This window comes from Paralichthys olivaceus, chromosome 20, assembly GCF_024713975.1.
Source record: "Paralichthys olivaceus isolate ysfri-2021 chromosome 20, ASM2471397v2, whole genome shotgun sequence".
NCBI lineage: Eukaryota > Metazoa > Chordata > Actinopteri > Pleuronectiformes > Paralichthyidae > Paralichthys > Paralichthys olivaceus.
Window position 1 is genome coordinate 927,501 of NC_091112.1, and position 26,884 is coordinate 954,384.

Consider the following 26,884-nt stretch of genomic DNA (forward strand, 5'->3'; position numbering starts at 1 on the left):
CACAGGATTAGTAAAATCAAAACAGCAGCACTTAGTATTAGCAGTAGTATAGTCGCAGTACTCACAGTAGAACTGTTTTTCAGAGGTGGTGTGTGCGGCGCCCTCCATCTACCTGGACTTCGTCCGCTCGGGTCTGGATCCCAGGATCGGCGTCGCAGCGCAGAACTGCTACAAAGTGTCCAAGGGGGCGTTCACAGGGGAGATCAGGTGTCCGACGCATCGTGTTCATCAGATAACTTTTATACGCTTTTCGTCAAATTCAAATATGTAACAGGATTGTGTGTGTCGCCCCCTCCTGGCAGCCCGGATATGATAAAGGACTGTGGGGCAGACTGGGTCGTCCTGGGACACTCTGAGCGCCGCCACGTGTTCGGAGAAAGCGACGATCTGATTGGACAGAAGGTGAGACGCCTCCTGTAAAGAGTGGCGGTCCATCAGAAAGAGGCGGCTGATATGACATGTGTCACCCACGGTTCTCAGGTGGCTCACGCTCTGGAGAGCGGTCTGCGTGTGATCGCCTGCATCGGGGAGAAGCTGGAGGAGCGAGAGGCCGGAACCACTGAAGAGGTTGTGTACGCTCAGACACAGGTGATCGCAGGTATACCTTATTATTATTATTATTATTATTATTATTATTATTATTGAACTCGTTCGTCTTTTTTCCAGTATATTTTCCAAAATGTTCATAACTTTATTTCTTTCATATTCTTGTTTTCTTTTTGTTTTACCCCAAAACAACCAGACTCCACTTTTCTATAAAACATAAATAAAGTTTAGATTTTTTTATGTTATAAAAAGTAAATAAACGAACCGTATAATAATCACTAATGAGTATTATTGTCTTTGTCCCCTCCGCTGTCTGTTAAGATGTTAGATGTTGTTGATCACATATTTCACGGTTACGTCTCGTGCACTTGACGTCGTCTGCTCGCTGATTTAAAATGGAACTGTGTCTCCAGAGAGACGCTCGTCTTGACTTCTGGTCATTTTTACCTCAGTGTCGTGTTGTCATGGATACGTTGTCGTGTCAAAGGTCGGGAAATGAATTGTGTTTTTGTGTTTTTGTGTGTTTGTGTTGCAGAGAATGTGAATGACTGGGGGAAAGTGGTGCTGGCGTATGAACCTGTGTGGGCGATCGGCACGGGGCAGACAGCGACACCTGAGCAGGTAACAGACACACACGTGTTCAGACACACACGTGTTCAGACACACGCACGCCACGAGATTTCATTTTTTATTCAAAACCCAAATAACCGCAAATAAAAACTAAACATTTCTCTACAGCTGCACAATCAAAGAAAAACTGCATGTTCCAACTGTGTGTGTGTGTGTGTGTGTGTGTGTGTGTGTGTGTGTGTGTGTGTGTGTGTGTGTGTGTGTGTGTCCGTGTCCAGGCTCAGGAGGTCCATGAGAAGCTGAGGGCGTGGCTTAGAGCCAACGCCTCTGACGACGTGGCCGACTCTGTTCGCATCATCTACGGAGGTCAGTGACGATTCTTCACATTTAGATCGTAAAGCTTCTCATGCATGTGTGTGGGCGTGGACACTGTGTGACTGACAGCTAGTACCATCCAATAGGTGAAGGTGGCAAGTGTGTGTGTGTGTGTGGGCGTGCAGTGTCCCCCAGCTCTCAGTCAGGCTCCACCCCCTACTCCTCCAAATATGGTTACTTCTGGTCTGAAAAAAACAAGATGGCGCTGAACACAACGTCAGACCGAGGCTTCAGAACATCAGCTGACAAACCAACGGGTGGCGTCGCGCTGGGTCGACTCCAAATGACGTCACCAGTGCAAGATGGCGGCGCCGATACCCGAAACTCTTTGGTTTATCAAACCGAAGCCGTGAAATCTGAGAGACACATTTTGTAAACGAGACTCGTCACTGGACCCACCGACCGTCTGGATCCGAATCAGTCCTGTTTCTGTTTTCAGGCTCGGTGACGGCAGCGAACTGCAGAGAGCTGGCGTCTCAGGGCGACGTGGACGGTTTCCTGGTGGGCGGAGCTTCTCTGAAACCAGAGTTTGTCGACATCATCAACGCACGTGCGTAACAGACGCAGGTTCCATCAGGACCGATCCCAGAAACACGTTTCCCTTCAGGTCGCCACGTGTTCACGTCCGTGTGTCTGCAGGGCGTTGGGTAAACCAGTGTCACAGCTTTCTCTTGTTTTACTGTCGTTTGTGGGAATTTTGCATTTATTTTATTTATCATATTTATATAGAGGTTAAATAGAAGTTTCTAGAATTTAAACTTTATTCTCAGTCTTGATTTTCAGTCTTTAAAGGGACAAGGATTGTTGAGGACGGATTGATACGAAACGTCTCTATCGGGGAAGTTTTCAGTTTCCTGCTGATAATTTGAGGAAAAGCTTTCGTTGTGTGTTTTTAAACAGGTTGATTAACACTGTTGTGATGTTGTGTTACCGATGAACGGCTCTCACTGTTCATAACAACAAAAGCTCCGGACAGAATTTACCGAAACACAAAATATAAGAAGAAGCTTTATTATGTAATACTAGAATCTGGGCTTTTATTGTGAAGTGTTTCCCCATAGACACAATAGATTAACTCTGCACTTTACTGTTGTTTGTTGAACTCTGTATTTATGACCAATGTAATAAATAAACTAATAAGGAAAAGGATCATTTTGATTTTGTATTGTATTCGCCGTTCCGGATCTTGAATCTCTGGAGAAGGATCTGATGTTCCGAGCTTTTGAAACTGAGACTTCAGGAAACGAAGCCATTGTCATTTCAGAATGACGTGTTGTGTTTTTGTCTGGATGAAATAACGCGGTCGCCCTCGTTCCTCTCATCAGTCACAACTCGACCTCCGCCCCCTCCCTGAAATATTTGCAGAACCACGACTTGATTGACAGGTGCCTTCACTTCCGCCTGAGAAGTTCCGTGTTTTTCCGAACGTCTGTTTCACGCAACACGAGCAAAATGAGACGACTTGAACTACGATTCAGTCGTCAGCCTTTCCATCCAGTTTGATTTAAAATGTAAACGCTGACGGCGTCTCTGCAGAACAGTGTCGTAGAGAAACTTCTGCAAGGAAACGATGCTCTGTTGTTAAAATCTTGATTTCCCACAAAGAAAACACTGAAAAAACAAGATGGACGACGTGAGATGAAGCCCTCAGCCATGTTAGCAGATGGGACATGGACCATGAAGTGTTCATTAACGTGTTAATGGAAAACTCAGGTAAGTTACAAGTATTTGACTTAAACTTGTTAATGAGCTACTTATTGTGATGGTTTTTCATTTTACAATAATAAAAGAAAAATCTAACGTGTTAGAGGAATCACTGCACAACAAACACAGACACACAAAAACAGACCAGCACATTTTTAACTGTGATTGAAATTGTAAATTACCATCTTTTATTATTTCACACGTTTTCACATTATTTTCAATGACAAGTGTTTTGTTCGTTCACGTATTCTTCTTTTTCAACACAGCTAATTCTACGGACATTCAGGAGGAACCGAAGAAACAAAGGTTTAGATCATTTCTTTTCTTCAGACAGATTCAAGCATGAAGGACAAATAATCAAAATCACATCAGGAAGAAAAACAGAATCGGACTCGACGAGAAGAAAAGTGGACGGAGAGAGAGGGAGAGAGAAGTGGAGGAGTGCAGGTGTCTGTGTCCAGGTGAGAGCGTGACACACGTGTTCAGGTGTTTGTGTAGTTTTTCTTTACTCAGTCTGAAACAGCCGAGTCGTGTTTCTCTCTGCAGAGGCATCGTTCTTACGTTTTCTTTTTTTTTAAATGAATATTTTATCCTCTTTCAGTCCTTCACTTCACACGATTCTATCATTTCTTATTCATCTCTCTGCTGTTGCAACAATAATCAGGATTTTTGCAGCGCTGCCCTCTTTAAAACTACAGTAACAGTGCATGTCTGGCTTATAAATGTTGTATTTTCACAATATTCCCCTGCATGTGTGTGAGCGTGTGTTGCATCTGCGTACTCTGTGCATGTGTGTGTGTGTGTGTGTGTGTGTGTGTGTGTGTGCATACAGCATCGTCTCCCTTTAAAGTCCAGTGCATATTTAATCTTTGTCTTTTTTTTTTTGCTTGGCTCTTTAGCTCGTGTGTGTTTTTAATGAATCTTTCTTTGTACATGGCTCATTCCCTGTTTGTCGTGTCTGTCAGTGTGTGAGTGTGTGTGTGTGTGTGTGTGTGAGTGTGTGTGTGTGTGTGTGTGAGTGTGAGTCATTCATCCGTCCATCTGTCGGTTTTCACAGTGCACTAGGGTTCCTGAAGTTATGGCCTGCGAAGCGAGCCTGGTCGCCCAACTCCTCCTCGATCCTGCACAGAAGAGAGGAGAGGAGATGGAGAGAAGGGAAGGAGAAAGAGAAGGGATGATTTGTCAGAGGAGGAAGACGAGACAAAGAGAAGATGGAGATCCAAAAAGAAAAAGCAAGACAAGAGGAGATGACGAGGAGGCAGAGGAAGAAGAGGAAGACGAAGAGGAAGAAGAGGGAAATTATTCAAAGTGGGTTGAAGAAGCTGGACACACATTTTATCAGCTTTGGAATCGACTGCGATGAAAGATTCAAGCTGCGTCCTCACACTAAGTTCCCATCAGCCCCTCTGACTGTTGTCAAAGACGTGTGTTGTTTTCACGATGCTGACGAAAGAGAAACACGACGTTTTGATCACATTCATCGTTGTGTGTCGAGTCTCTGGTGCCTCAGCTTCACCAGCCTGGCCTCCATGTCTGACGACCTCCTGGTGTCGACTATGAATAACTACTTACTGTGTGTGTGTGTGTGTGTGTGTGTGTGTGTGTGTGTGTGTGTGTGTGTGTGTGTGTGTGTGTCTGCACTTGACTGCAGTGATTAGCGTTTATCGCTGGTTAAAGCTCCTGTAAGTCTCTCCACCCTCCACCTCTCTGCGTCTCCTCAGCAGTCCGATGGGATTACACCACAGAGCTGATCCTCCTCCTCCTCCTCCTCCTCCTTCTCCTCCTCCTCCTCCTCCTCCTCCGATGTGTCCGAGCCGCAGACTGGCTCGGACACAGCACTGCTGTTGCCTGTCATGTCAATTAGCTCCCCGATGCTAAACACTAAGAAGTGAGGAGCGTGGTTCTGGCTCAGCTGCTGCCAGATTTGTCAAATACCAAACAAAAGAAAATAGATTTTTGAAACTGGCTCAGTTATAAAAAGTTATACTAAAGTATGATTGAGACACAGTAACTTTACAACATGTATTTGAATTTCTACACTTCTCTACGGTTGAAAATCTCTTGAAAAGTTTTATCCATGTAAAATACATCATTACTATAGTACGTGTAGAAAGATTTTCAATTCAATTATGAAAGTAGGTTCAGTTTAGTGACATCTAGTGGTGAAGTGCCATGTTGCAGCTTAACACACCCCCCCCCCCTCTAAACCTGAAATAGAACCTTCAGTCGTCATAGAAACTCAAGAGGTTTTGTTTATCCAGTCTGAGCTACAGTATAAAGTATTTAAATATAAAGTATTTAAATATAAAGTATTTAAATATAAAGTATTTAAATATAAAGTATTTAAATATACAGTATTTATATATGAGAGGGTAAAGAAAACAACAGTTCATATAATTTGGCTGAAACACACGAGTGAAACCATCACTAGGATTATTTTATATTCTTTCTTTCACCTGAACCTTTGAGACTGAAAAATACATTTTACTCCCAAACTTTCAGATCACCGACCTCATCAGCTGGTTGTACTTGGCCAGTCTCTCAGACCTGCAGGGGGCGCCGGTCTTAATCTGCAGCAGAGAGAGAATCAGCAGCGACGTCGTTAAGTCTAGAATCAGATTTTCTTTTCTGATGATCTGAAACCAGTGTTTAAAGAAATTGGCGTGTGTGTGTGTGTGTGTGTGTGTGTGTGTGTACCTGTCCGGTGCACAGTCCGACCACCAGGTCAGCGATGAAGGTGTCCTCCGTCTCTCCTGAGCGATGGCTGACCATCACACCCCAACCGTTCGCCTGAGCCAGTTTGCACCTGAGAGACAAAGAGCAGGGACGACATGAACTGTCATAAACCCGACACCGTACATCACTTCCTGTTCTTTGTTTATCGTCTGTACAGTCGCAGCGTTAACCGAGCTGCTGGTTTCATGTAATTCGTTTACTTTCTTTTTTAAATTGAAATGAATCGAGGAACTCGTACGCCTGTATGGCCTCGGTGACGGAGCCGATCTGGTTGACTTTGAGCAGCAGGCAGTTGCAGGCTCGCTCCTCGGCAGCTTTCTCTATCCTCCTGGGGTTGGTCACCGTCAGGTCATCGCCAACGACCTGGATCCCCACTCGAGCTGTGAGACGGGACCAGGCCTCCCAGTCGTCCTGGTCGAACGGGTCCTCGATGGACACCACTGGGAAGACGACAGGCGGAGGAAAGAGCGTTAAAAGAAGCGAACGACAGAATGTCTCTGGCAGAAGGTCAACGATCCGATAAAACTCCTCCACCTGGGTAGTTGTTGACAAAGCCCTGGTAGATGTCGGCCAGCTCCTCTGCGCTGATGTGTCTCTCGGGGTCCGGTGGGGATTTGAAGTCCAGGTCGTATTTGCCCTCGCGGTAAAACTCCGAGGCCGCCACGTCCATCCCGACCACCACCTTGTCTGTGAAGCCGGCCTTCTCGATGGCGGTCTGCAGCAGATCCAGAGCTGGAGGATGAGGAGCCGTAAGAAAACACAGGATATAAGAGACAGAAGATGGAGGAGCTGGGCTTCACGTCTCAAACAAATAGAACCTCCTTGGTGAAGGGAATGAAAGCTCCTCACCTTCGCTGTTCTCAAGGATGTTGGGAGCGAAGCCTCCCTCGTCTCCCACGTTGGTGGCGTCCTGACCATATTTCTCCTGGATCACTCCCTTCAGTGTGTGGTACAGCTCTGATCCTATCCTCAACGCCTCCCTGGCAGACGGAGGCAATGCTACTGAGAAATATGATTCTACGAGTTTGCAGAAGGGTTTGAAAGATGAATCCTTACTTGAAAGACTCGGCTCCGACAGGCAGAACCATGAACTCCTGCATGGCCAGTTTGTTCCCAGCATGAGATCCTCCATTTATAACGTTGAAGGCCTGAAGAGGGAACAGAGGACGATGACGAGTTAACGTAACAAGAATAAAATAAACTTTATCTCTCTGCTGCAGATGGTTCATGTGTGCAGATGTTGTGAGTTTGTGTCTTACAGGAACCGGCAGCACCAGCTCCGTGTTTCCAGCCAGGTCGGCTATGTGACGGTACAGGGGGACGTCTTTCTCCGCTGCACCAGCCTTACAGATGGACAGAGACACTCCCAGGATGGCGTTGGCCCCAAACTGAGCTGCTCGACACAAGAAGAGACAGGAAGTGAGTGATTTCAATTTGATTTAACTTTCTTTGTAACACAGGTTTGGTTTCTTTTTACTTCTGTAGAAGTATCTCACATTTTAAACAAATATATAATCTGTGCAATTCAAACAAAAAAATATATCAAAATCCAGTATTTACATGAAAATACCTCTTTTAGTTTTAGAATTAAAACTGACATCGTTTCATTTTTCTTTGAGTGTAAAGCTGTGAAGGATGATCATCTAACCCCTGCAGGTAAAAACCATCTTTTAAAAGAACAATTATATCGTTTTTAAAGTTTAGACACCTGCTCTTTTCCATTTTCTTACTTCATTTCATAAACTGAGATAAAATGTGTTAGTGTGACGGTAAAATAAGAAGCAGAAGAAGAAGCAGAGTGAATACTGTTTAATTAGTGACGCTGCGTCCTCTGAGCTCGTCTCTGTAGATCTGTTAAAGTGAATTAAACTCAGCTGCAGTTTATTCTGACAGGCTTCGTGTTCTGGATGAAATTAATTTCCTCTAACACCATTAGTTTCAGGGCTGTTTGCTTTGCTGCCTGAAACGATTCATCTGCAGCTGAAGTGTGGATGGAAATAAATGAACGCAGTGTTGATTCATGCAGGATGTGAGTTTGCTCAGTGTCTGTATTTATGTCGATGTTTGTTTTCTGACTCACATTTGTTTTCCGTGCCGTCCATCTCGATCATCATGTTGTCCAGCTGCTCCTGCTCCACAACGCTGACGCCCTGCAGACACACACACACACACACACACACATCATGTGACTCAGTCTGTCATGTCAGGGTCAACAGTACACGCATGTAGTGGTTACGTGTCATCACTGACGTACACGTGTGTTACTGTGAATATACACGTAAACTAAAATGATCAAAGCCCAAGTTTGGTTTGAATTAGTTATTTGATCAATGAGTGACAGCTGAGACTGACTCCTGATTGGTTAAGCCAGTGTATGGAAGGGTTGCACACACACACCCACACACACACACACACACACACACACACACACACACACACACACACACACACACACACACACTCTGATAGCGGAGCCTTTATTTAGCAGCTTCCTGTTTATCCAGACGTGATTGATTGACTGCATCAGTGTCTCCTGTTGTTTTTGTCACATTAAAGTCGAAGCTGGACACGTGGACACAGTCTCACTCACAGACACGACTGATTCAGTCTGACTGTGAAGGTGAAGAAACACGAGTACAACGTCCCAGATGTTTCTTAACTGATTAAAAAGATCCGCACACAAACTGTTCACCTGAGGGCCAACGAATTCAAAACCTCGTCCCTCGTTCACACGAGGAATCAGTTTATAGAGATCGACTGAACTTACAGAGGCGATGAGAGCTGGAGCCAGAGTATCGTTGATGTGGCCGACTGCCTTCAAAACACCTGCAGCAGGGAACAAATGAAGGAATCAGTCCGACAGAGAGAAATTAAAATCCTGCAGCTCCAAACACCTTCATGTTTTTTATAACCTCATCTTCCTTCCATCCCTGAAAATCCCAAATATAAAACCACAAACAGCAATTTCCAACAATTAAGAAATCTCAGATGAATATTATAACATAACACCTCTCTTCTGACTGTCATCCAAGTATTAGAATGGAGCTGGCAGCCAATTAGCTTAGCTTAGCATAATGACTGAAAGTTGGGGTAAACAGGAAGTGTCCAGTGTCCCAGAATATCCAATTATTAACCTTCAAACCTTCGAACCCACAGTCAACCAGCTGCCCAGCTGCAACCAGAGAGCCAACTTAACATCCAGTCCATGAGTACACGACGAGCAGCTGGAAATACAGAGGCAGGTGTTTTTAAATGTCCATCGTCCACCTGGTTTATTTGTCTTCATACCTTTGCCCTTGTAGCGACTCTTGTCTCCATCTCGGAGCTCCAGAGCTTCGTAGATACCTGTGGACGCTCCGCTGGGCACGGCAGCCCTGAACAGACCTGAGGCACAAACACAAGGGTAAAAGGTTTGAAGCGACACTGTGTTACTGAGCAACAGCGCCCCCTGCAGCCACGTGGTTAATTCACCCAACCATCAAAACTCCCTTTAATCAAGAGGAAACATTCACACCCTGAACTTCCTCTCCATCGTCATGGATTTGAAACTGATGTTTTTATATTAGCATTCGAATAATAGTTTTAGCCGACATCTGTTCTGATAATAATAATAATAATAATAATAATAATAATAATATTCAGATTTCTGACATGATGAATCCGAGCAGCCTGTAATGAAGATTCAGTTGTTTCGTTTCTCCCTCTGATGTTAAGACAAGCTCATCGACGGTCACCTTTCTCTGTGCGAAGGTCCACTTCCACGGTGGGGTTTCCCCGGGAGTCCAAGATCTCCCTGGCAACGATGCTGACGATCGACATCCTGAGAGAGAGAGAGAGAGAGAGCGAGAGAGGCTGTTGTGAACTACACCTGCTTCACCCTCTCACACATCGAACATGGACTCTGGGAGCCGGAGTTAGAATAACGAGTGGGTGAGAAGAACTTTTAAAGGAGACGTAGTCTGTTCATCTTCAGGTTGATCATTTCAATGAGTGTAATAAAATGTCTTCATGCTCTAATGTCCAGAAAACTCTGTCCTCAGACTGTCCATCGCTGCTGCTCCTCTTTTCAGCCTCTGTCTCAAACACTTGGTTTTAGCTCCTGTCTCTTTAAGACCCTCCCCCCGATGAAGCCCAGTCTGCTCTGATTGGTTCACTACAGTTTCCAGGTTGAACGACGTGTTTCCTCTGAAACGTGTCAACGAGCTTTCCTCTCATTTAGTGGGTGTGTCAGGGGCGTTGTCCAATCAGCAGTGACGTGAACATAAACTCCGCCTTGTTAAAGAGACGGAGACGAGGTTTTTACCTTTAAAACATCGTACGTCTCCTTTAACACGGCGCGAGAACACGGAACAACATGTCAGAGCGGACAAGAAAAAACCATCACTGCACATTCACGTGAGAATCACACACACACACACGCACGCACGCACGCACACGCACACGCACACACACACACACACACACACACACACTGCAGTTACTAAGGTTTCTGGGAGCAGGCTGCAGTAAAACTCAGTAAATTATGCATCTTTCTTCTTGAACACTCAGATCTGCAGATGAAGCTCTTTGGTTCCGCCTGAACACACACACACACACACACACACACACACACACACACAGTCTTTAACTTCTAATTATCTTCTTAAGACGAATGTTTCGTTCCTGTTTCTTCCTGCACGGTAAATAAGGTCAATCGTTTCCATTGTCATGTTATAATCACAGAATTCTTCCTCTCTCTCCTGTTTGCTGTTGCTGCCTCGTCGCTCCCAGGAGACGCCCGTCGGAAAATCCTGCAGCTCCACCGCAGGAACCATGAAGCTCTGGGAGCCCGTCGACGCTTTTAAAAAACAGCTCGAGCGCGAGAGCCTGCGTCTAAGTAGGCCAGAGCACGACAGCAGAGATCTCACGAGAGCCAGAACCAGCACAACGAGCATTCGGAGCCACCTCTACACAACATATATATTATTATATGTTATATTCTATATCAAAACGATTTCCCCTCAAACTGGAAACATTTAAAATCACTAAACATCACACAAAGTAGTTTTGGGATCATTTAATTTAACCGCACAATTTCCAGTCAATCTGAAACATATATATTCCTAATGTGTACAATAATCAATTTCATCCATGCGTCCCAAATACGGACTCTAAATAAAGATGGACGACATGGCGGCCCCCTTAAGTGAAGCCGAATTGTCTTCACCGCCCCCTGGTGTCCGGCTGCAGTACAGGTCATAAACCCTTTACGTTGGTTCTGTTTTTACAGATTCCTTTTAAATTTCTGGGTCGCCATCATCAACCCTCCAGAACCTCAGGAGCTCCGTCCTCATCGTCGTTTCACCACCACCCGACGTTAATCCATTCCGTGGGTGCGTTCCCTGCTTCTCCTCTTTCATATTCAGATCACGACACTCTGCAACGATATGTCAAAAAAGAAAAAGGCCTTTCATGTGGCGCTCGTCTCCGCGCTGAATGAATACTTCACTGATCTGCGCTGAGCTAAATGTGGCGCCGCTGCTACCTGGCAGAGCAGCGTCGCTGCAATGAGCTTGTTCTCCATTTCAAAGACTGTGCGGTGGAACTTCAGAGCTGAAGCTGAGTCGACGGCTTCAGACGCTTCTTCTGTCATTACACCTCTTTGTTCATCGGCGCAGGAGGAAGCCGATGATCCATGGGAGAGAGAGGAGCAGGGATGTGGAGCATCTGTCTGAGTTTTGACTGATGATAAGTTCTCAGCTCTCTGTAGGTGACCGTGCCGTGATTTAACTTCTGCAGCGTCGGTTTGTTAAACCCATTTTCAGACCGGCCTCTAACATCTTTCAGTCTCGGGTCGAATGACTCTGCAGCAGACGAAGGAGACTTGACGCCCGGGTGAACGTGCTTCTTCTTTATTTTTGCAGTCGCTGCTTCTCTTCCAGCAGGACACGATGACACACGCTGGACATTCTGGTGTGGTGATTTAATAACCACCAAAGTTTCTGAACTTATTTGTTCTTTTACATCTCGGGAACACAGTGATATTTTTATATCACACAACATACATACGTGTTCGTGATGTCACCTGAGTATTAAGGCCATCGAGCAGGAAAAAGAAATTCATAGACGAGCAGCAAGGATCTAAAATCTTAAACAATCTTTTCAAGGTCCTGATACTGACGATGCAGCTACAGGAGACAAACTAATCTTCTGATATTCTCCATCTAACGTGACACTGATTCAAATTATCACTCGATTCTCCTAATGTCATGAAATTATGTGATTTTCTCGATCGCCCCCTGGTGGCCCCCTTTTTTAAAAATCAGAAAACATTATGAATGCTCTATTTTTATGTTTTCAACTTAAATAGGTTTTGTTCCTACAAACGTCAAACGGGTTAAAAACAATCTGTTCTAAACAGTTGGTGCTAAAGATGTTCTCTTCACGTTGTTTGTTCCTTTTTCTTGTTTTATTTGCTCTGACTCTCTCTCTGAACTCAAACTCAGTCTGTTCCTGTAAAACCTGAAGTCGTGAAAACACATTTCTTCTCGTCCACTGGGACACAAACATCACATCACTCCTCCTCTCCTCCGTCTCACAGTACGTGATCAGTTCTCCGTCACAGGGGCCTCGTTCCCCCTGTTTCGCCGACGGTCCATCACGACACCGTGCGCCTGACACAGTTCTCGTTCTGAATCACGATGAAAGCGTCGGCGAGATGTGCAGAAATGTTGCTCAGGACAAGAACCAGCAGATTCTAAAGAAACATCCTCACACTCAGAGTCAGGGGGATTGAAGCGTGGGTGATTTTCTACTTCTCTCTCTCTCTCTCCCTCTCTTTCTCCCCCCCTCTCGCTCTCTGCTGTGTTTTGAAGCCCCACCCTGTTCTGCTGCAGTTTTCCAAACACCATCTCCTGAGGGCGGAGCAGCAGTGGAGCCGTAGAATCAGAAATCCTGTTGTTTTCTGCTCTTTTTTCGTGTTTCTGATAAAATCCTGAATACGTTGACATAAACTCGTTGATGTTTCCGCTCTGGTGAAACTCATCGTGCATCATCGCTCTGAGACCAAGTTCTGAAACCAGTTACGGCTCTGAGGCCTTGACCTGAATGCTACATGCTACGTGCAGTTTAACCAGGAACATTGAGCAGTGTCGTGGGTTAGCATGCTAACTTTTACTAGAACGCTCCAATATTGCCCACAAATTCACAGGATCCAGATTTTTATTTGCACCAAATTGTACTAACTCATAAATATCAGTCCCCTAAATGTGATTATTCTAAATTAAGAAGTTATTCTCAGAGAAAACTTTCTCACAATGTTGAAGGAAGCAGATCCGGATCAACACTTAAATTTAATGAGTTCTTTCCTGACGCATAAACATTGAAATTTAAGTTAAAATATATTTCACTGCAGGTTTTTTCTTTTTCTGCTGCTGATAAGAGAAATCTCACTTTGGTCTGGAAACATCAGATTGAGATTATTGTGACTTTGTTTATTATGAATATAATAATGAAACGGTACATTTTATTAATATAGAACTAAAACAAGCTATAGATTCATATTTTAAATCTTCAGCGTCATGTAGAGGAGTAAAACAATCCTCGTTTATTTCCCTTAAATATTAAAATATTTGAAGTATTCATGACACCATCTGAGTATTCACTGCACACACTCATCTCATTTCCATAAACACATGTTCTTCCTTCCCATCTGTCACCGCCCTCAACTCATCTCGTCTCCATCCCTCGCTCTCCCCTCTCTTTCTGCATGTCTTCCTGTGTCTCTCACCCATTGCTGTTTGGGCACGTTCCTGTGAGTGTTACGTAAGCTCTACAGCAGCAGCAGAGGGAGAGGGAGGACACCCATGAACGCACCACGCCACACCGCACCTACCAGAGACTGCAGTGCTCAGCAGAAAATACAGCAGCACTGGAGAGGGAACACGTGAGAGGGCGAGCCAGGCAGAGAGTGAATGAAGGGAAGGAGAGAGAGAGAGAGAGAGAGGCACGCAAAGGAGAGAGAACAGGGACAACATGTACGTCATCGAGCATAAGGGATATGAGGTCAGGAGGATGGAGGGAATGAGATGTAGATGCAGATGTAAAGAAACACATGAAGGAGAGAGAGAGGATGGAGGGATGGGGGGAGAGGGGAAGAAAATGAAATCAGATTCATCAATAGGCCTAAATATTAGATCTGTGTCCCTCTCCTTGGAGGTCAAAGGTCGTATGATGTCGAGGGGAGTTCATGAAAAAAGGAACAACAGCCTCTGTCTCTAGAGCAGAAATCTTTACAGAGCAGAGTTTTACTGATGCGACCTTTTACCGCAGGTCATTAACGCAGCCTCTGTGTGGTGGAGCGGCACCGACACCAGAGAATGAACGTCAGGAAACCTCGACCTCCGCTTCACCAGCGTTCACCTTTCTGAGTTTTATAAATGAATCCGTGTTGAGTTCATTCACCTTTTACTGTAAATTTGAATGACAGTGTCAGAGACAGTCGGCGTAATGATATCGTACATTTGTGATTGTTGTATTGACTTGAATGGTACTTTACATCAGGTTTAGATCAACAACAGACAGCAAACACTTAAACTATAATTATTCTTAATCTGAAATTGCCTCAAAATTAATCTACATCTCGTTGTACTTGCAGTTATAGCCCCTCACCAGTAGAGAGTGCTGCAGCCCCCTCAGCACCTTCTTCTTCCACCGTCCTTGTTATATTATTATTATTTAATTCAAGATTGACGAGAGTAGACTGATTACAATATAGATGATGTAATAACATTTTGATTAAAAGGTGAATACGTCATAATTTATTTATGAATGATTGATAATCAGAATAAGTACTCATATATGTACTTTCGTCCAGTACTGGAGTAAATGTACTCGGTTACTTTCCACCCCACAGGTTACGTGTGGTAGTTTTAATGTTGGGATATTTACGGATATAAAACAGAATAGTAATTAAAGATGGACGACACGGCTCCACTTCCTCCTGAAGCAGAAGTTAAAATATCTTCGATACGGTTCAGATCGAAGCATGCACTCGACCAATCGTGAGTCGGTCTCAGCTGTCAATCATGACGCCTCCGCCTGTTTTCATATCATCAAATAAGTGATTAAGTTGAACAAACATCAGAACGACCTGAAATGACAGAAACCATCTTTGACAAAAATGTATATAACGTCTTCTTTGATTTTTCAGTTTGCTAACATGGAGGAGAAGATTTTTTTTTTCTTCTGTGAGTCGACTTCTTCACAACTTTAACGTCACAAATTAAAACTGTGATGTTTATAGAAACTAACACCGTCAAACATTAATGTTGTCAGTGTTTGATCGTTACACCGGAAAATATAATAAAATGTTTTGGGGGTTTTTTGGTTTTTAAACCAAATGTAAATGATGAGGAGCGAAAAAAGAGAAAAAGACAAACTGAAGGAACGAGTGATGAAAGATAAAATATATGCAGAGAAAGACCTGAAGGAAAGAGAGGGAGAGGGGGAGAGGGGGGTGGAGGGGATGGAGGGGATGGAGGGGATGGAATGGAGAGTGGAAAGGAGGCAGGGCGAGAGAGATAGAGCGATAAGGAGAGGAGGAGAGAGAGAGATAAATAATTAAATGACTCTGTTTGGCCCGAGAAGAGACGGATGAGGAGAGGGAGGAGGAAGAGGAGGAACAGGAGGCTGATCATCACACACACACACACACACACACACACACACACACCTTAGCCATATACTCAAATTAAAATGTATCATCATCTATAACACACACACACACACACACACACACACACTTGATATTCCCAGAACTGGACAACAATTGACGCGCGCACACACACACACACACACACACACACACACTCATCCGTATGATTCCTGTATCCAACACACACCTGACAGCCATTTTATAAGAAAACACACACCTAACAACTGATGTCTAACACACACACACTCTCTCACTCAGACACACATCCAATGTTTTTTGCAGCCTATAAGCACACAAACATCACGTGAGAGAAAACACACACACATATTCTTGTACTCATATTATAATACACACACACACACAATTCCCACATACACACGCTAACACACGCACACACACATTTCTGCAGCCAGAACACACCTGATCCTTCACATGTTTAAAAAGCACTGACCAGAGAAAATACATGAAACTAAATCCCACACACATGTGACACACACACAGACACACACACTTCACAGCCATTTTTAAAGGGATCAGAGAAACAGCAGGCAGAAAATGACACACAAGTATGAACAGTAAGCATTTCAATCACACACACACACACACAAGCAGCATCCTCTCACCAACATCCGACCACAGAGATCACAGTCAAACAATGGATGCAGACGACAGATGAAAAGAGGAAGAGAGGGTTTCCTGTCTTTACCTGCCGCCTGCCTCTGTGTGTGTGTGTGTGAGTGTGTGTGTGTGTGTGTGTGAGCTCTGCCTCTCACGTCGACTGAGAAAATACTGAGAGCCAGAGAGAGAGAGGGGGAGAGAGAGGGAGAGAGAGAGAGAGAGAAAAACAGAGGAGGAGGGGGTGAGATGTGTGACTGAGGGGGGAGGGGAGATGACTCAGAGATGGAGGGAGGAAGAGGAGGAGAAGAGGAGGGTTAATTAAAAAGGAAGCGATGGACGGAGGGTGGGATGAAGGGATAAGGATGGGGTGCAGAGGCTCGTCACCCGACAGGGAAGGTAAAAATAGATGAAGGGAGGACTGGTCTCTCTCCCTCTCTCTCTCTCTCTTTCTCTGCAGTGGGGTTCAGTGGATGTATATACAGTTACATAATGCATCCAGACACTTCCTCTGTGTGTGTGTGTGTGTGTGTGTGTGTGTGTGTGTGTATGTGTGTGTGTGTGTGTGTGTGTGTGTGTCTGACAACAGTGCAGCAGCAGGAAACTCTCTTAGAGCAGAAAATGCAGTGCATCATTAAATGATTCATTTATTCTTGATTTCCCAGCATGCTTTGCTGGTCCCATGATGGCCGGTCATGTTCAGTGTGACCTCCAGGTGAGCTACTCCTCCCCCTCCAGGTGAGCTACCCCTCCCCCTCCAGGTGAGCCCCACCTCCAGAATCGTGATTTGGTGTGTTTGCAGAGTGAAAAAAGTTTCTGGATAGTTTGGACCCTCGGAGCGATCACAGGAAGCAGAAACAAATGAAACAATGGAACAAACACATGAAACATGAACAGAACAAAGTGAGAAGAACGAGAGAAGAACGAGAGAAGAACAACTCTGGGAACTGAACCGGCCGTGACGATGTCAAAAGGCTCAAAGTCTTTTCACTAAAACCCTCGATTCACATGAGCTTGATGGAACTGCAGGTGAAGATGTGTTGGTGCAGAGACAGTGAGTCAGTGACTTCACTGTCACTGTAAATGAGGCGCGACCTCCTTTCTTTCACTTCCTCTGTTCACAGTGAATCGTGCTGCCGCTCTGAAAACAGACCGGTGAGGTCGTCAGCACTGAGGAAGACACTGATACACACTGACGGGGTTAAATCAATGTGTCTGTGTGTGTGTGATTAATTATTTTTGAAGTCTTGAGTATTATGTTGGCCTCACTGTCTCACGCATGTGTGTTTTTGCACAGGTAGGTACACATGTTTGTGTGTGTGTGTTTGTGAGAGAGAGAGAGAGCGTGTGAGATAATCTTCTGTATAATTAAATTCCTGAGTTTAATGGGATTATATTCGGAGACAAGCAGCAACGTCCTTGACATCCATCGCCCTGGTTAGTCATGGGTGAGCGACTGATAGAGACACACACATATATATACTGTATATACAGGGAGAGAGAGGGGGGGGAGAGAGGGGGGGAGAGAGAGAGGGGGAGAGGATGAAACAAAGCAGCAGTGATGAGACCAAAGTGCAGTGAAAGACTTGTGAAGTGGGAGAAAGGGTGAAGAAGACGAAGAGCTCTGCATTGTAATTATGTCATTTTCTGCTGCTTCACCACAGGAGGTCGACTTCCACCTCAGGACCTCAGGACACACACACTCTCACCCTGTTAAAGACACAACACACACACACTCTCACCCTGTTAAAGACACAACACACACACACTCTCACCCTGTTAAAGAGAGAACACACACACACACTCTCACCCTGTTAAAGACACAACACACACACACTCTCACCCTGTTAAAGACACAACACACACACACTCTCACCCTGTTAAAGACACAACACACACACACTCTCACCCTGTTAAAGACACAACACACACACACTCTCACCCTGTTAAAGACACAACACACACACACTCTCACCCTGTTAAAGACACAACACACACACACACTCTCACCCTGTTAAAGACACAACACACACACACTCTCACCCTGTTAAAGAAACAACACACACACACTCTCACCCTGTTAAAGACACAACACACACTCTCACCCTGTCAAAGAAACAACACACTCTCACCCTGTTAAAGAGAGAACACACACACACTCTCTCACCCTGTTAAAGAAACAACACACACTCTCTCACCCTGTTAAAGAGAGAACACACACACACTCTCACCCTGTTAAAGAGAGAACACATCATAAACACTGACTTCAGGATGATCAGATCTTTATCTTTTATTTCCTATAACCTCCCAGGACCTGTGTGTGTACCTGAGACTATATATAAAGATGGAGGACATGACTAACCACACATTTTATTTTATTTTATTCATAACAGTAGTACACTTGTACATCTATTTATCTATTTATCTATTTGCTGTATTTTTTTTTTATCATGGTCCAACATTTTCTATGTCCTACAAAGACGTTTTTATGGATTTGTGATTTTAATTCCTACTTTCTTTAAGTTCGACGAGTTATATAACTAGAATGTATATGTCTTATTATAGTTAACGTCCAGTAACGTCAGTGTGCTTCATTTCCCTCTGGTGGTCACTCAGAGACTCAGAACCTGCTTCGTCAGAGTGACAGAGGAAATCCTGCAGCAGCTTGACTGAATCATGTTGTTCAGTGTGAGCTGATCATTTATATCATGTATGAACACGTGTTGTGAATTATTCGTGTCGGCTGCAGTCGAGTGACATGCAGGTTGATTTACCAGGAATATTTAGTTTCTAATCTTAAACTGACCGCAGACCTGTCCAGCTCTAGTGCTGCCTTCAGGGACTGTTTAATGCTGATTCTTCTGTTGGGCTGGTTTGTGCACAGTGGCAGAAACACACACATCATTGTATTCACAGGTTCTTTCTTGACTTTGAGAATAAAAACCTGTTAAATTTTCCAAATTCAAGATTCACTCATGAACTTTTTTCTCCATCCCACACTCTGTCAGCCTCACATTTCTAATGTTCTGTCCATTACGTGTGTGTGTGTAGGTTTATGTATGAGAAACAACTTCTACGTGAGCCGTGTGAGTTTTTCAACCATGATAAATAAAGAGAAGCGATGGCCTCGACTCTGAAAACACCGAATCGTTACGAACACCAGCAACAATAAAACCAGCGGAGCCTGAACGCGGCACGGGTCGTGTTTCCGGTGTCCCTCGCAGGGGGAAGTGTGAGTTTCCTGAAGCACCTGAACGCGTCGGCGGAGGAGCTCAGAGGTAAAACATCTGCATTCACAGTCTGAGGCTGAAACATCTGTATTCACAGTCTGAGGCTGAAACATCTGCATTCACACGTTCAGCGCGTGTCACCGAAACTTCTCTCCGAGACTCTCTGCGGCCGCTGTTAGCTCGTTAGCCGCTAACGCCGCTAGCCGCGGGCAGCTGTCACAACAAACCGCTTCCTCCCGGCTAACCTAGCTAGCTAACTCCGAGCTAGCTAACTCCGAGCTAGCCAAGTTAAACCGGGGCCGAGCAGCGAACCCGAGCTTGTTCCCCGGAGCAGCGTTGGTGTCAGACCTCCACTTTAGTTCCCGTGTTAGTTTGAAACTTTCCCCGAGAACAGGCCTTTGAGCCGCGGGCTGCTGCTCCTTCACTTTAGCCACTGAGCTAACCGGTTGGTTAGCTAGCTAGCTAGCTCCGTAAGTAAACTTCTCACCGCTCACTTGCTTCTAAACTACGTCACCGCTCTTTAAACTCTAACTTGTGTCGCTCAGACTCTTTGAGCTGAAAGTGAAGTTTGTTGTGTGCTCGTGGTTTTAACACTGTTTGGATGCGGAAGTGACTAAACCACATCAACTTAGTGAAAACGACACGATAACAGAATTAATGATGTTTTAAAAACTTCATCAACTACACGTGGTCTGTCTGTAACTGTCAGTGATTCTCATCTGATGCTTTATATATACAGTATAATGCAGTGTGTGTATATATATATATATATATATATATGTGTATATATTTGTTTTCAGAATGACAGTGGAGCTTGCAGTCATTTATTCAAACATTTAAGAAATGAATCATCAACCATCTCGATAGTGGATTCATCTTTTCAGTTTTTGTTTAAATTTGTTAGCTAAATAAATGTAAAGATGTATTAGTATGAGTATAAGTAGTAGATTAGTTACTATCCCAGTAATAATCAGCCGATGGAGAAGGCAATTGATCAGGAACTCCTCAAACACATGAGTGTTATGGTTCGTTTCCTTTCAGGCTGCGTGTTACTGAGGTTTTACACCGATGGTCTTCGGGGTGAAAATCAAGAAAGTGACATATTTGCTTCTGGAGAAAGAAACAGTAAAGTTTAAAAACTGACCCAGTAGATAAAAATAATCAGCTGCTGCATCTCTAAACACTGCTGGTTGAGAAACTGGACCGACTCGATGCGGATAACAACATGTAAGATAAAGATAAGATAAACAGTGTTTGCCACCGACTTCACTGGAGTGACTGATCGTCACGGCCGCAGCAGATGACCAGTTAACTCGTCCCTGACTCATCAGAGTTCGGCCGAGCACGGTCGCTGCCAAACGGCCCCAGACAAAGAGCCAGTGATGAAGTGGCAGAGCATACCCCCTTTACCATTGTCCCCCCGTAATGAAGCGGCAGCGCGGGTATGCGAGCTCCTCCGTGTCTGGGTGGTCACAGGATCTACAGACGGCGTGGAGTAAACACTGTGTTACACAGCCGCCACTGTTTCCACTAACTGCTCAGAATCAGCATCATGTTAACCTGCCACGTGGTGTGAAGGTCGCAGGTCGTTTATATGCAGCTGATAACCCTTCTTAGCTCCCGACTTTATGCCGTGTCGGTTTCCACGGGGTCTTCAAACTTCTAAAAAAGTCTTAGAATACAGTTTTTGACACGTTAAATATTTTCCTGGAGGAAAACGCTCATGTAACAGACTTTTAAAATGACTGTTTCTTGTTCCCTCGCTCAGATGCAGACTATAAAGTGTGTGGTGGTGGGTGACGGTGCTGTGGGGAAGACCTGCCTGCTCATCTCCTACACCACCAACAAGTTTCCCTCTGAATACGTCCCCACGGTGAGTACGCGTCAATAATACCACAAACATTTAAAATGCACTGCCCCTGTTTTCTTTCACACAGGTGTTATTAGAGAGAACCACAAATACGAGTCAGATGCTGCTCCTGGTCAACGATGGCGTAATGTGTGAGCTCCTCATCAGTCGTATCGTTTGAGCTTACAACGACTTTAAAACTCCAGATCACAAGAGATGAAGCGGTGTAGTGTGAAGATGGAATAATAATTTATTATTTGTAGTCTATATAAATAACTAGTTATTTATAACCACTTACCAACAATCTGTTTGTGTCTCGTGCTCTGTGGAGCTGCAGCTGTTTTCCACAGTGTTTTGTGATCAGACTGTTTCCAGCAGCTTCTGTCTGCTGAGCTCCATCAAAAACACACTATCATCACTGTGGGTGTGTGTGTGTGTGTGTGTGTGTGTGTGTGTGTGTGTGTGTGTGTGTACTTTCAGTCGCCCACTGAGATTCTCTCTGTTTTAAACAGATTTAGGAGGAAACATAACTAACATCCATGTGTGTGAAGCCTGATGTCGTTTCCTGACCCGCAGGCTACATCATGTTGTTTATCTCGAACCCGTCTGTGTATCCGGAGCTTCATTAAAACCAAAGTGTGTCTGCTGGCTACGGCAGAACGCAGCGGGTCGACACGTTGAAGCCGCGCTGCAAGCTCAAGCAGGCGCTGAGGTTAGCTGGCGTGTCAGGCCCCGGGCAGCTCGTCATCACTCAGCAGCGAGGGAGGAGTGAACTGTTCAGGAGTGAACACGACACACTTCTCTAATCATGCGCTAGTGACGCTTAATTAGATTTAACCAAATTAAACCCATTAAACTAATAAGGTTTTCATTTAAATAACTTTGAAATGATCTAGAAGTGATGGAACGTTTGCCATTACTCATAATTAAAGTTTACTTACATACACTTTGCCTTATTTTACTTCTCAGAGTTATTTCACACCAAAATATCCCCGATATGAACATGAGCGCTGCCGTCCGACACATATGATGTCATTAGGAGTCAGAGTCTGTGCAGTAGTGATCGTGGGGTGGTGCCGTGGTGTCTCACCTCACCCCTCTGTCCTCACCCCTCTGTCCTCACCCCCTCTGTCCTCACCCCTCTGTCCTCACCCCTCAGGTGTTTGATAACTATGCAGTGACGGTGATGATCGGCGGGGAGCCGTACACTCTGGGGCTGTTTGACACTGCAGGTAAATCTAACGTCTGCATGTGGATTATTTAACTGATGTCGGATGCTCTTGTTGCTGTGGCTGAATTATTCTGTGTATATTATTAATATATTTTTTTTAATTTTGTATTTCTCCCCCTTCAGGTCAGGAGGATTATGACAGACTGCGGCCCCTCAGCTACCCTCAGACCGACGTCTTCCTCGTCTGTTTCTCTGTCGTATCACCCTCCTCCTTCGAGAACGTCAGAGAGAAGGTTTGCTTCATTGCTTCTCTCTCACCTGGTTTCATTCAATATCTGGAAACTTGTAAAATCTATTGTATCCTGTTTTGTGTTTGTTGTGTGTGGTGCTCGTATAAACCCTGAATATATTCAGGGGCGACAGAAATGGATTAAATATAAACATTTATTTTATTTCATAATATGTGACAATTAGAACCCGATGGATCCGCAGACATATCGGTATTTAAAAGATAATAATGGACCCCAGGAAGATTAGCTGATTGTGTCTTTAAATCAACAATATATGTTTATGGTTCAAACTGTAAAACATCCAATATCTATATGTGATGCATGTTATAATAAGTCAGTTTTGAAATGTTTGCCGTCACAGTGGGTGCCTGAGATTTCACACCACTGCCCGCGGACGCCGTTCCTGCTGGTCGGGACTCAGGTAGATCTGAGAGACGACCCCAACACTCTGGAGAAACTGGCCAAGAACAAACAGCGAGCTCTGACCTGCGAGAGCGGAGAGAAACTGGCTCGGGAGCTCAAGGCCGTCAAATTCGTGGAGTGTTCAGCTCTCACGCAGGTACCTCCGACATCGGTCAAGTTACACCCTCTCGCACACACTCGCAGATATCAGTCCTCTAAACGAGCATCTAGATCCATGAATATTATCTGGGACCGTGTGGAAAGTGTCTCAACAAGTTTCATGGATCCTTCGCTCGTTCTACCCTGCTGACAAACCGGGTGACAACAGGTCTCATCAGTGTTTTCTCTCCCCCGCTCTCCCGCTCTCTCGCTCTCTCGCTCTCTCAGAGGGGACTGAAGAACGTTTTCGATGAGGCCATCCTGGCAGCTCTGGAGCCTCCGGACAACAAACCCAAGAAGCGCTGCGTCCTGCTATAGATGTCACGAGAGGAAGCGGAGGTGGACGGGAAATAGAGATAAAACCCAGATGGGAGCGGGGGGGGTGGGGGTGGGGGCGGGGGTGGGGAAGACAGACACACGTTCAAGCAGTGCCTTCAGCCGTAGTGACTTAATGTGGGTGTGGTGTTGTAACCGACACAAGCTTTGTTTTTACCGTAGACACACGTCAGCGTAACATGACTAACACATTCGAACAGCACTCCAGATTCCTGAACAGTGGGAGGAGCCACAGCTGAAACTCCAGAAACATTACAAATAAAAACAAGTTCTGAAAAAGAATTGTGTAAAATGTCTGAAGTAGATTTTAGGGGTAAAAACGGAGCGTGAACACACGTGGAGATCAACCATCTTTGTTACGCTTAGTGAAATGAATCTGTTGCAATAATTAATCTGCTGTTGATGATGCAAGTTAAACAAAAGCAACACGTGTTTCTTTTTTTTCTTTTTTTTATTTCTGGTATTTCCACGTAGCTACAATAGAGGAAACGATCCAGAGACATAATAAACCGACCAAACCTTCTTAATTATCTGGATGAACGCAAACAGAGCGATTAAAGTACCGACGTTAGTCAGAGATTCAGAAGTTAAGACTTCAGACAAACAGACGAGCTGCTGCTGTTTCAAACTTCATCTTCACTTGCGGTGAAGTGTCGATCGAAGCTGCAGATTCGACGGCGTTACTCATTTAGAAACGTCGGAACTAGTTTCAGTCGTAACTTTGTTCTGTTTCCTCCGATAACACGAATAATCACGGAGCTGTCGCTAACATTTGGGTTTTCTGCTGAGACGTTTGCACACAACAACATTTTATTGTCGCCGTGGCCTTTCTCTGCTGACGTCTCACTGTGGAGCCCCAACACACAAGATCTATAAATATAAGTCTGACGAGGACAGTTAATCAAGTCGTGTTATTTTACAGTTTAACTTTATCATCAATAACTTCAAATAAAAACGAAAATACAAATGCAACCAAATATATAGAAAAAAATCCTCTTTTATTCATTGTTTATTCAGTAAAATAAAAGTTTTCACATCAGCAAACATAAGCACAGATACTGATCCGTCTGTGAACGACTCACATCAGAGCTGTTTTTAAATCTGTGGGGATCCATCGGCGTAACCCTAACCCACAGACATCATCTAATTACTGTTTTTAAAGTGACTTAGTGTTAAAAAATAAAATGCCTTAATTCACAGTCGTCACATGGATCATCCGGTCTCTTGCTTGTGTGCGACTGTAAACACATTTCCTTTCCGGACCTGCCGCTGCCTCGATGCTTAAACCAGTTAAATTTCAAAAGTCGGACCTCACAGTAAGAAAAGTTCATATTTAATTTAAATCTCATCTGTCATCGGTTAGTAAAATTTACATTACGCTCCCTCTTCGCACGCTCCTCGCTCCTCCTCGCTCCTCCTGGCTCGACTGGAACATCAAGTGCTCATCGGTGTATCAGCGCCTCCTGGAGGCTGCAGAGGGGAGTGTGGCTCGGTTCAAAGGTTGTTCAGTGGCCTGCAGCGAATGATCAGAGTTAGTTAACGTGAACACAGCTCAGATCTTGTGGCTCGTTCACACACATCAGGTGTGAGAGGTTCCTGGGTCCGGACCAGCGCACCGCCATGACCCGAGGAGGCGGTCTGGGTCTGGATCCAACTGAACCGATGTTTGGTTCTTTTGTTTCTGTTCTTAAACTGATTATCTGATGTGAAGGTGACAACAACTAAAATCCTTAAACTGAGCATATTCCCCATTAACAGCGACTCAAGTTCCACTTTGCTTTCATATGTTTTTCCGTTGTTTTGGAGATGGCGGTTTATTCTGATAACGAGTGGATGATTACAAGTATTATATTGTTTCCTTTGCTTCTTTCCGTTTCTTGGGGATTTTTTGTTTCACCAGGTTTTTTTTGGGACTTTTTAGTCTTTTGTTATTTAGATATTTGAACCTTTACTTGACGGTTGAGTGCCAACAGCTTGAGTGAGATTCACTGGCCTGGTTCGTCAAACTGAACGATAATAAGCTTCTAACTTCAGAAATAAAATAAAGATCACTATAACAGCTAAAGCAATAACTACAGATGTGGAAAACTCTGTACTGAAAGATGAATGTTGGAACTAGTGGGTGTTTGGAAATAATAAAAACTCTACTTGAATGTTGTTTCACGTTGACTATTTTTCTTAGATTTCTTCCTTCTCTGCTCCAGAATCAACTTTTTTTAATCATCTGCAAAAACTCGAATTCAAGAATAAATCAGATTATTACTATTATTATATTTACTTTATTTAAGGTAGAACACAAACTACTGTATGAATGTTGCCTTTAGTCTTGTATCAGGGTGAAGAGTAGCAAGAATTAGAGAATTGCAAAGACAAGATTTGTTTTATGCTTTAATATCAAATTATTTTAAATTTCATAGAAGAAGACAAATAAGGAAATTGATAAATAAGGAAAACAGATTTAAACTTACGACAGAAAGTCAAGTTTGCAAATGGAAAACAAATAGAAAAGTCTTTTTTTTGAGAACTTATGATTCATGAAACATACAAATGCAATATATGTACAATGAACAAATGAGGGTGCTTCCCTCTCATATCATTATTTCAGTGGCATCCTTTGCGCTCCGTACGGTCTGGAGGGTTAATGCAGTGCCCTACAGTGAACACCAGGGGGAGCTGTACCACTGGTTTTGAATGGGCCCCAGTTAGTACAGTATGTAAACGACCTGGGTTCATTTTGATTGGCAGAGTAAAATGGATCCTTCAGCAGAATGGAGGAGCGGAGCCACTCGATCCTTTGTCTGACGGTGGCGACGTGAATGAGACAGAGAACCCCCCCCCCCCCCCCCCCCATCCTGTTTCCCATCATCCCTCTCTCTCTCCTCCTCCATGTTCTTGTGTCTTTTGTTTGAGGGTTCGTCTCCTTCAGCTTCAACTTGAGTCACGTCCATTTCACAAGCGTCTCTCGTCACAGTTATTTTCAATATTGCAACACGTCTTGTTCACAGTTGTGTTGTTGTGTCGTGGCTGCAGCTGAGTTGTCGTCATCGAGGTTACACACAGACAGACACAGACACACACACACGATTAACACTGATCCTCAAAAACTACAGTTTAGTCAGTTTACCGTTTATTCAATTTCAGATTAAAACCTTTTTCAATCATTGTAATTATTTAACAAACTCCACCTCGTCATTGAAATGCTGCTCA

General features: G+C 44.2%; 3 protein-coding genes across 4 annotated transcripts in view; 2 read left to right on the top strand and 1 right to left on the bottom strand.

Moving 5' to 3' along the window:
- The window catches only part of LOC109641592 (triosephosphate isomerase), a 3,420-nt gene extending 780 nt beyond the window's left edge, over positions 1-2,640 (top strand). Inside the window, exons 2-7 of the mRNA XM_020106101.2 lie at positions 84-207; positions 303-402; positions 481-598; positions 1,082-1,167; positions 1,395-1,482; positions 1,931-2,640. Of these exons, the coding sequence (XP_019961660.2) occupies positions 84-207; positions 303-402; positions 481-598; positions 1,082-1,167; positions 1,395-1,482; positions 1,931-2,049 (635 nt within the window). The 3' untranslated portion in view covers positions 2,050-2,640. The remainder of the gene's footprint in view (positions 1-83; positions 208-302; positions 403-480; positions 599-1,081; positions 1,168-1,394; positions 1,483-1,930) is intronic.
- Positions 2,641-3,360: 720 nt separating this feature from the next.
- LOC109641590 (gamma-enolase) lies at positions 3,361-16,489 on the bottom strand. Its single transcript, XM_020106099.2, has 13 exons — positions 16,332-16,489; positions 9,666-9,751; positions 9,220-9,315; positions 8,699-8,757; positions 8,012-8,081; positions 7,191-7,324; positions 6,988-7,079; positions 6,781-6,911; positions 6,466-6,663; positions 6,170-6,371; positions 5,893-6,001; positions 5,707-5,765; positions 3,361-4,316 (listed from the first exon to the last, which is right to left on the bottom strand). Exons 2-13 carry the CDS (start codon positions 9,748-9,750, stop codon positions 4,247-4,249), a joined length of 1,305 nt encoding a protein of 434 aa, XP_019961658.1. The 5' UTR covers position 9,751; positions 16,332-16,489; the 3' UTR covers positions 3,361-4,246.
- Positions 16,490-19,296: 2,807 nt separating this feature from the next.
- On the top strand, positions 19,297-25,830 carry LOC109641595 (cell division control protein 42 homolog). 2 transcript variants are annotated; one of them, XM_020106104.2, is made up of 6 exons: positions 19,297-19,518; positions 21,239-21,343; positions 22,479-22,551; positions 22,674-22,783; positions 23,142-23,339; positions 23,570-25,830. In XM_020106104.2, the coding sequence occupies exons 2-6, from the start codon at positions 21,239-21,241 to the stop codon at positions 23,657-23,659; spliced, it is 576 nt and encodes a 191-aa protein (XP_019961663.1). In that variant the 5' UTR covers positions 19,297-19,518; the 3' UTR covers positions 23,660-25,830. The 2 variants fall into 2 exon arrangements, with proteins under 2 accessions (XP_019961663.1, XP_019961664.1); XM_020106105.2 differs by having other exon boundaries at positions 19,489-19,940.
- Positions 25,831-26,884: the final 1,054 nt, after the last annotated feature.